Source organism: Musca autumnalis, unplaced genomic scaffold, assembly GCF_047663935.1.
Source record: "Musca autumnalis isolate F117 unplaced genomic scaffold, ASM4766393v1 scaffold_5, whole genome shotgun sequence".
Lineage (NCBI taxonomy): Eukaryota > Metazoa > Arthropoda > Insecta > Diptera > Muscidae > Musca > Musca autumnalis.
This window is the reverse complement of record NW_027412088.1, coordinates 92,038,841-92,048,860: the sequence shown is the minus strand read 5'-3', so window position 1 is coordinate 92,048,860 and position 10,020 is coordinate 92,038,841. Positions and strand designations below refer to the sequence as shown.

The 10,020-nt window shown below is 35.3% G+C and overlaps 1 protein-coding gene across 2 annotated transcripts; it reads left to right on the top strand.

Moving 5' to 3' along the window:
• The first annotated feature begins 1,855 nt into the window (after positions 1 to 1,855).
• Positions 1,856 to 5,973, top strand: CCT5 (chaperonin containing TCP1 subunit 5). Of its 2 annotated transcripts, none has more exons than XM_073992316.1 (4): positions 1,856 to 2,178; positions 3,874 to 4,855; positions 4,921 to 5,075; positions 5,143 to 5,973. In XM_073992316.1, exons 1-4 carry the CDS (start codon positions 2,071 to 2,073, stop codon positions 5,527 to 5,529), a joined length of 1,632 nt encoding a protein of 543 aa, XP_073848417.1. In that variant the 5' UTR covers positions 1,856 to 2,070; the 3' UTR covers positions 5,530 to 5,973. The 2 variants fall into 2 exon arrangements, with proteins under 2 accessions (XP_073848417.1, XP_073848418.1); XM_073992317.1 differs by having other exon boundaries at positions 1,917 to 3,050; positions 3,258 to 4,855.
• The last annotated feature ends 4,047 nt before the right edge of the window (positions 5,974 to 10,020 follow it).

The following is a 10,020-nucleotide window of genomic DNA, read 5'->3' as shown; positions in this document are numbered from 1 at the left end:
CTGAAAACACATACAACGTTTGAGTAAAGTTTTGTGTCGTTTTGGCCGTTTTTTTTACACTGTTGGGCATGATGCCGAAAAATTCAAATTCATTTGAAATATATGCCGGCAAACACATCAATGCCGGACTTTGATGTCGGCGTCGCCCTGGTACAATTAGAAAGGTAGATGCCTCAGCCCAGCTGATCGAATCTAAAACGCCAAAAAGCTATGAATTCGCCATGAAAAATCAAAATAAAAAAACCATATGATTCGGTAAGTAAAGCTGTAAACAGATACAACGTTTGGGTAAAGTTTTGTGTCGTTTTGGCCGTTTTTACACTGTTGGGCCTGATGCCGAAAAATTCAAATTCATTTGAAATATATGCCGGCAAACAGATAAACGCTGGACTTTGGTATCGTCGTCGCCCTGTTGTTGTTGTTTTTTTCTCGACGCCCAACGCAAAACTTTAATCAAACGTTGTATCTGTTTCCAGCTTAAGAGATAGCATGTCTACTTGCTTTGTTGTAGCAATTCGCCGATACATCTACCTTTCTTATTGTACCATGCATCTACCTTTTTAATTGTATCATGCTGTCCTGTCATCAGGGCTGCCAGATTATTTTTATGGAAAATCGTCAAAATGACGATTTTTAAAATTAAAATCGTCAAATCTATTTTACAAAATCGTCAAAAAAATCGTCAAAAATTAAAATGGTAATATTTAGTTATATTTAAATATATTTTTAATTAAAATAAACATTAAATGGCTATTCGAGTTAGTAATCATATTTTTACTTCAAATTAGTATTAAATTAAACGATTAATTAAACGATTTTGTAAATAAATATTTGAGTTAGCATTCTTAACAAGTCGTGTTTAATCAATGTGTCAAACAATTTATTTTGTTAAGTATACTCTACATTGAATCCTTATGAAAAGAATTTCGATACATATTTCGTTTTGTGAAGATTAACTAGGCTGAAAACACGTTTAATATTTGCTGGCGAATGTGGCAAAACCTATCATTATTTTCCTTTAAAATTTTAGCTCTGTTCCTTTACGTGCAAGAATCTTCAAGTTTTACTACTTTTTACTCGAAAAGCGTTCCTTTACTTCAGACACCATACAATTCACATGGAAGCAGATTACAACTTTTGCTACTTTTGCCGGTTTTACCACTTTCAAAAGTAAAGGAACAGACCATTTGTTATTATAGGAAAAACATATGAGCCATCAACACGTTTCAAATCATATATTAAAATGCGAAATAAATCCGTTTCATTATTTTCAAACATTTCCTCAAAGTCCAAAAGCTTTAGTTCACGAAATTCTGTTGCTTTTCCTTCTTGTTGACAAAATGTGAAAATTTGTTAAGGAAGTCGAAAAATCAATTAAACTATTTTCAAGATCAAATCTATTAATGTTTTAAAATTTCTGCACAAAGCTTTTGACTTTTTGTTCCTTTATAAATTTACCAAAAAATAGGAGATTGTTGCAGGTTCTGGAGTAGTGCAATTATATATTTTGCTTGTTTCCATTGAATTCAGTTTGGTTCTAGTTAAAAATTCATTTGCATATGCACCCAAACATATCGTCACCATTGATGAAATCTGATACATAAAGCTAAAATACTTGTTCTAGCAAAATTTCAATCTTCTACGTTGAAAAATAACGATTATTGTGATTATTGTTTAACAATTATTTTTTTTTTTAAAGTTTTTACAAATTCATATTTTATGACCGCATTAGCACAATATCCAAAAATCGTCATTTTTTGGGTAAAAATCGTCAAATCGTCATTTACCATTTTTTGACCAAAAAATCGTCAAAATGACGATAAATCGTCAAATCTGGCAGCCGTGCCTGTCATGTGTAAACGCAGGGTGAGATCAGTAAAACGATCTGGCAACCATGGGTGTCACGAGAATATTTTGACAATTCATCGCCGGTAGATTTTGTGTCTCGTACGGTTCGTCTCGGTTGTCGTCGAAGGAATTTTTTGCAAATTTACTGAAGCCGAAGATAAAAATCGTGAAATAAATCCATTGGAATCGGTATTAAATTAGGCAAAAAATCCTATAGAAATTATGAGTGCATTTCCGGGCACCGTCGCCTTTGATGAATATGGCAGACCTTTCATCATTTTAAGAGAACAAGATAAACAAAAGCGCATCACTGGAACAAATGCCATCAAAGTAAGAAATTATTACTGAAACTTGGAAACTTGATTCCGAGGACAGGACTTTAAAGTGAAAAAGTGTAAATTTCTAATGTTTGAAAAGGATTTGTGGAACATTTGTGTGAAATAACAAAAAATTACCGGCTTTTTTGCAACCGAATTTTTCCAGATGGTCAAATGCAAAGCCCGTAAAGACATACAGTGATTCATTTTCGTGCAATTAAAAATATGAAATGATTTTGCAGAAGAATTATGTGAAATAGGGGATTTATTGAGGAAATAATTTGTAAATTTATGAGTTTTTGTGGAAAATGAAGAAATAATGGTGGATATTTGTTGAAAATTTCTGTGTCGGCAAATTTTTCTTACCCCCCGGTGACATTTGTGCAGTAATTGAATTTTTTGAGGTTAAAGACGCTAAGCAATGACTCAGACAGAGTGAGTGAGCCAGACCCCAGACCATCTGATGTCTGATGTCAGCGGCGTGCAACCGTGAAACATAAAATAACTTGTGAACAGATGGTGGTTAAAACATGTTAATTCTAATTAGAATGTGGGTGTTTGATAGTTGGAAATTGGAATTATTATGTATGGGAAGTGAAATTAATTAATGTTACCACAACTTTTACGAAAAGTGGGCAGCCAAATAGTAAAAAGTGACTGTTTTGATCCCGGAGGAGAACATATTTTAATGTGTCTATAAACGATATATTCCGAGCATAACTGGGTTTGTCCACTGCTTTAAGTCAGAAGTTTTCTTTAGTAGCCGTCCTTCGGCCGGGGATTTACGACTTTCTCCTATGGACAGGAGCAGATTTCGGGGCTACGCGAACAAAATTTTCTTTTAAATCGTAAATTTATTCCAAGTAAAACTTCTCTGCAAGTGGTGTCAAAGACACGTCGTTCGGGCTCTGCGATAAACTGTATTAATGAGCAAATATGAATCGGGGTGCACACATTGATATGAGAGAAGTCTCCCCTTGTCCCGTCTGGGATGTTTGTGGAACAATTATATATATATTATTTATGTTACACATATGGTGATTTCGTTCAGTGGTCATTAGAAATGAAGAAGTAAGATTTATGTTTTTGTAGGGAACAGGATGAATGTTTGGACTGGATTCGGATCGACCTGATATTTTTTTACCACAGATAGGGCTTGCAGTGCTGATAGGCCGGGGATTTAAGACTTTCTCCTATGGACAGCAACAAATCTTGGCTAACGCGAACAAAATGTTCCTTCTAACCGAAAATTTTTTATCATCTATCCTAATCCCGTTCGTATATTCTTATGCCGTAATATCTAGTTGCCATAATGATCTTCGCTTAAATCTAAGAGTATCGGAGGAAAATAAGCACTGGTGTCCAGAGCGTTCAGACAGCACCCCTTAATTATGATATCAGGGTGTCCCAGAGGCGACTCATCCAACATCTTAATCTCCCTAGGCCAAAAAATGTCTTACGGGAGAGTACAATCTGCTTCTGTGAGAACTTCTTGGCCTTGCTCTTTTTAAGCTTCAGTGGAGAGACTTCTACACGGGCTCAGTTTTTGTCTGTTTCTCCGATTTGAGGCCCATATTCTCACTTACTGAACTCCTCTCAAAACAAGGAATCTACAATTTGTGGTGGGAATGCACAATTTTCATTCACTCAAATCTTTTTTCTTTCGCACACTCATTTCTAATCCATCTATTCTTTTCTTCTTTTGCAGAGTCACATTTTGGCTGCTCGCCAAATTGCATCCACCCTCAAGACCTCATTGGGTCCCAAGGGTTTGGACAAGATTATGGTGAGTCCTGATGGTGATGTTACCGTAACCAATGATGGTGCTACCATCATGAAAATGATGGATGTTGAACACGAAATTGGTAAATTAATGGTACAATTGTCACAATCTCAAGATGATGAAATTGGCGATGGCACCACGGGTGTTGTTGTTTTGGCTGGTGCTCTCTTGGAGCAAGCTGAAAGTTTAATTGATCGCGGCATTCATCCCATACGTATTGCTGATGGTTTTGAATTGGCTGCCCAGTGTGCAGTCAGACAATTGGAATCCATTGCTGAACCATTCCCCATTGATCCCAATAACAAGGAACCTCTCATTCAAATTGCTATGACCACTTTGGGCTCCAAGATTGTCAACAAATGTCATCGTCAAATGGCTGAAATGGCCGTAGATGCTGTCCTCAATGTAGCCGATATTGAAAAGAAAGATGTCAACTTTGAGCTGATTAAGATTGAGACCAAAGTTGGTGGCCGCATGGAAGATTCCATGTTGGTAAAGGGTGTGGTGGTCGACAAGACCATGAGTCATGCCCAAATGCCCAAGACATTGAGAGATGTAAAATTGGCCATTTTAACCTGCCCATTTGAACCACCAAAGCCCAAGACCAAGCATAAGTTGGATGTTACATCTGCTGAAGATTATCGTGCCTTGCGTGAATATGAACAGGAAAAATTCATAGACATGGTGAAGAAGGTTAAGGAAGCTGGTGCCACCTTGGCCATTTGCCAATGGGGCTTTGATGATGAAGCCAACCATTTGTTGTTGCAACACGAATTGCCTGCTGTGCGTTGGGTTGGTGGTCCTGAAATTGAGTTGATTGCCATTGCCACAGGTGGACGTATTGTGCCACGTTTTGAGGAACTGACACCTGAAAAATTGGGCTCAGCTGGTCTTGTTAGAGAAGTTTGTAAGTAAAATTGGATGACATTAAACATAATGTAGATTTTACTATTTTAAAAATTATTTTTATAGCCTTTGGTACCTCCAAGGACAAGATGCTGGTCATCGAAGAATGCAAGAACTCCAAGGCTGTTACCATTTTCTTGCGTGGTGGCAATCAAATGATTACTGCCGAGGCTAAGCGTTCCATTCACGATGCTTTGTGCATTGTTCGCTCCCTAGTAAAGGTAAGTTTGATTGAACAAATATTGAGTATTAGTTTTCCAAATAATATTATTTCTTTTTACTTTAAAGGATTCCCGCATTGTTTATGGAGGTGGTGCTGCCGAAATTAGCTGCTCTTTGGCCGTGGCTAAGGAAGCCGACCAACTCTCCACCTTGGAACAATATGCCTTCCGTTCATTCTCCGTTGCCTTGGAAAGTATTCCTTTGGCTTTGGCTGAAAACAGTGGTCTCCATCCCATCGAAACCCTTTCCGAATTGAAGGCCCGCCAAGTTGCTGAAAAATGTCCCAGCCTGGGTGTTGACTGCATGTTGAGCGGCGATTCCAACATGAAAAATCACAATGTTGTTGAATCTTTGAATTCCAAGAAACAACAAATCCTTTTGGCCACTCAATTGGTTAAAATGATTTTGAAAATTGATGATGTGCGCTCACAAAATCAGGGTGAAATGTACTAAATGTGTATGTTTTCATCATTTAAAAATCATCAACACCTCAAAAGCCTGAGATACATAAATCATCTTCTTCAAAAAAATCGTCATGTCGTCGTTACTTTTATATATTAACACCAACTAATTTTGTGTGGTTATGTTCTCGTCAACCACCAACTCCACAACCTATACTTTCTCTTTTAATGCATTTTCACCCAATCTATCTACCATCTCGTATTCTCATTAAGTTCTGCGTATTAATTTGTTTGTTTTATTTCCTTACCTATCCATTTAGTTATTGTTGGAAGGGCGGATCAATGGAATGTTGAAAAAAATTCAAATCCAAGATCAAATAAAAATTTGCTTACAAAAAATATAATTTTTTCGTATATTTATGTATTACAAAAACAAAAAACAACAACGCTTAATTTTAACTACATAATAAAATCTTAAAAAAACAACTCAATCCTACTTTTGGACAATTTTTTTCTTCAAGTATTCCTATTTGATGCATTTGTTTAGTTGGCTGGATGATACAAATCTTGATACGATACCGAAGATTTTACGGTCGTGGGAGACTTGTAGACTAACTAAATGAAATGTTCTTTTATATTTCGTTTTTCAGTAAAAAGAGCTCTCTTTTCAAATACGATTTCCTCCACTTAAGATTCCGTAAGACGTTTTGGCGTTCCATTTTCTAATTCAGTGAACTTACTTTGCTAATTTGTCTGTTTTGTTGATGGCGGTTCCGATACAGAATATATCGCTTACTACCGCCATGAAGTCATGCAGCCCCTGGGTGTAATACGCGAACTGGTTTCGTCAAGATATAGGGTGTTTTACCAAATAAAACGGTTTTCGGTTAACCTACATTTTTTAACACGTTCGCGGACGTGAATGCTATAGAATTCATATGCAAAGTCAGTTTTTAGTCATTTGTATACAATCGTATGTTATTGTGATTAATGTACATAATACAACTAATTTCATCAATATCCATAATATAATAAATAAAAAATTATAATAATACTAATAATTAATTAATTAATAAATGCAAAAAAACTATTGGGTGTCATTTTTTTGCACCTCTCTGCGAACATTTTCAAATTTAGAATAGGTATAACGACTTTGTTGTTGTAAACTTATTTCATAAAATCCATGATATTTGATATTTAACTTCGAAGTGGTGCTTAAAGAATAGTAAAAGTACTTACATAATAGACAGAAGACCTTTTAAGGTACAGCAGGATCTCGATAATTCGTAATCCAAGGAACCAATATTTTATACGAATTATTGAGGTTTTCGAATTAGCGAGTTACGAAATATCGCGGTCTTCTTTAGTACACAACAAAACCTTTTCAGGTCTTCTCTGGTAGACATAAGAACTTTTCAGGTCATCCTCGGTACAAAGAAGATTTTAAGGTCTTCCCCAGTAGACGGAATGCATTTTAAGGTCTTCTGTAGTAGACAGAAAACATTTTAAATTCTTCTTTAGTACACGAAAGGCCTTTTAAGGTATTCTCTAATAGAAAGTGGACCTTTTGAGATCTTCCCTAGTAGACAGGATACCTTATAAGGTATTCTTTAGTGCACAGAAGACCTCTTAAAGCCTTTCCTAGTAGAAAGAAGGCCTTTTAAGGTATTCTCTAGTGGACAAAAGACATTTTAAGGTCTTCTTTAGTAGACAGAAGACATTTTAAGGTACTCTCTAGTAGACAGACGACTTATAAGGTACAGTACAGAGAAGAAGACTTTTAAGATCTGCTATAGTAGACAGAATGCCTTTTAAGGCCTTCACTAGTGGTCAGACGACTATTTAATAGGAAGTGGACCTTTTAAGATCTTCCCTAGTTGACAGTAGACCTTATAAGGTCCTCTTTAGTACAGAGAGGTCCTCTTAAGGTCTTCCCTTGTAGATAGAAGACTGTTTAAGGTATTCTACGAGAATACCCGACGAGAAGAATGCGACATACACAGCAACCAGTCTTTAAGGAAAGAAGAAAAATTTGTTCCACAAAAAATTAGGAAAATAAGAAGTTATTGCCAAAAATTCGGGATACAATAGAAACGAACAATTAAATCTGGTAACATTTGTATAAAAATGTCGCTTTTCTAAGCTTCTTATGTACTGTAGTAGGGATGAGGATCATGTCACAGAATGTATAACGCCAAACAAGAATGGTGTCAAGATAACAGTCAGGCATGTTCTGGAATTCACCGTGCATCCATTTCACATCACACATGCACTTCACCTGTTGTTGTTGTTGTAGCAGCATATAATGCTGGGTTGGCAGCCGCTGGCCGAAACACTTTTGGTTTCGGGTCAATCCGGTACGTAAGAACCCGCTGCCGTGGGACAGCAGTTGCTGTTCTGTATTTCACGTGAAAAGAGCTTTCACATTTCACGAAAGAACTTTGGAAAGCTTTATTAGAGCTTTCAAACTTTATCATTAACAATGTTGGCGCATCAACGAATGCATATGCCCAGCTAACAATTTTTTCCGAGGGCTCTGATATCAGATTTTTTCTGAGATTTTCTGAATATTTTTTAGAATTGTGGCCGATTTCTCTAATATTTTCCTAGAAATTTGACCGATTTTCTATAAGTTTATTTTAAGAATCTCTGCACATTTTCTAAATAATCTTAAGAATCGTCATTCCGAATTCGTTCTGATTTCTAATGGATTTTCTAAGGGATTTTTTTTTTCGTTTGATGTCGAAGAACAAAATGACTCGTCATAAAATTCGCATATACAATTTTAAATTTTTTTTAATATAAATGCTACATATAATAATTCAAGCTAGTGTTGATAGCTTCAACATATGTATATGTAGAAGTATACGTCTGCATATTGTTCTACTGTTAATCTTAAAATGATAACAACAGGCAAAATCATTAGAAAGTTTGAAATTAGAATCTTCCATAAATAGCACATTGAATGAAAATTGTCTCTGAGTGGGGTTTGTTCTGTACAGTACGACACGTGGCGTCAGCGTCAGAATTGTTTCCGTTTTTTTTTTTTCAGAAAATCTGAACTTTTCTCCGAATTTTTCCAGAATTTCTTTCCGAATTCGGACGGATTTTCTTAAGAAAATCTAAATTTTTCATCAAATTTTCCAGAATTTTCTTCCGAATTCGGACCGAATTCTGTCAGAAAATCTAAATTTTTCTCCGAATTTTCCAAGAATTTACTTCCGAATACGGACGGAATTCGTCGCGAAACTCTAATATTTTTTAAGAATTTCCTTAGAAAATTCTTTCCGAATTCGGTGCCCACGTCCACACAACTTTCGTACAGAATTCGGTATCAGAATCGGATATTTTTTCAGAAATTCTGTCCGAATTCGAAACGCATTCGTTTACTTTAAGAAAAAATACATTTTTAAATCATATTTTGTTAAGAAAATTAAATATTTTTTAAATGCTCATAGAAAACAAATTAAATTTAAGTTCTATGCAGTTTTTTTTGTAGAAATTTTCAATTATTTTCTTTAAAAAATAAGGATTCACTCAGCTCTCGCCATCAAAATTTCAGTGTGAGGAATACACCACAACTAGGTGTGTTCGATATACGTGAGGTGCAGAGGTGAATGGCAGAACATACCCGAGTAATTCGACTTATGAATAACACTGTGCAACATTTTTAAGGTGATATTGTGCAAACAATTCGAACTAAGGATTTTTTGAAAGTACAGATCCAAACGACAAGAAACCCTAGTTGGGTTTTGTTTTGTCAGATCCAGCTCGGATTTTATGCCCCATCTAAACATGGTTTTATATTGAGTTTTTAAAGAAATTCGGGGCTATATCTCTAAAACCAATGTGAATCTTCTTCTGACTTCTGAAACAAATTTGTAGATAAGGACAAGAATAAAATATTTGGAGAAATAATGAACTCGAAAAACTACATGTATTACAAAATATATGCAAAAATTCCACAATTTTTATACATTTCGCACCGTATCTCCAAAACAGTTAATTTTTTCTGAATATTTTCTTTTGGAAAAATATTCCCTGAAATGTAATACACAACTCATCAGAACATGTCATTGTTGTAAAATGCCTCAATGCCGTTGTTTTCAGTACATTTTTCAACGACGATTTAATAAAAATGTCAATAATGTAGTGAAATCCGAAATGCGAGAATAAACTATTGGTGTAAACTGTGTTTGAAATACATACATACGTGTTGTAAAAGATATGCAAAATACCGCTGAAACAATATGAAGTAAGCATTTAGAGTTTCAGAATGTTCTAAAGAATTGTTGAGAACTTTATTTGGAAGAAAGGTTACTTGGTTCAAATCCCAATAGTTTAGCCGATACTGACCAGAATTTCAGCAATTATGTAATTTTCTTTATTTTATAGATTTTGATGCCCTAGATGTAGTTTTTCTTATGTGGTTTTATCAAGAAAAGATAAGTTCTACTAGTTTAGGGCTATAATATTGCTAAAGACAGCAAGGCCAAATTCCTATTCGTTTCTGAGATAAAGGCCTAATAAATTCAAAAAAGTG

What these genes read in the sequence shown, in the direction of transcription:
- CCT5 (XM_073992316.1), top strand. Translation starts at nt 2,071, where the DNA reads ATGAGTGCATTTCCGGGCACCGTCGCCTTTGATGAATATGGCAGACCT. An exon ending in CTGGAACAAATGCCATCAAA is followed by an intron (nt 2,179 to 3,873) that starts GTAAGAAATTAT and finishes CTTCTTTTGCAG; the next exon opens with AGTCACATTTTGGCTGCTCG. An exon ending in TGGTCTTGTTAGAGAAGTTT is followed by an intron (nt 4,856 to 4,920) that starts GTAAGTAAAATT and finishes TTATTTTTATAG; the next exon opens with CCTTTGGTACCTCCAAGGAC.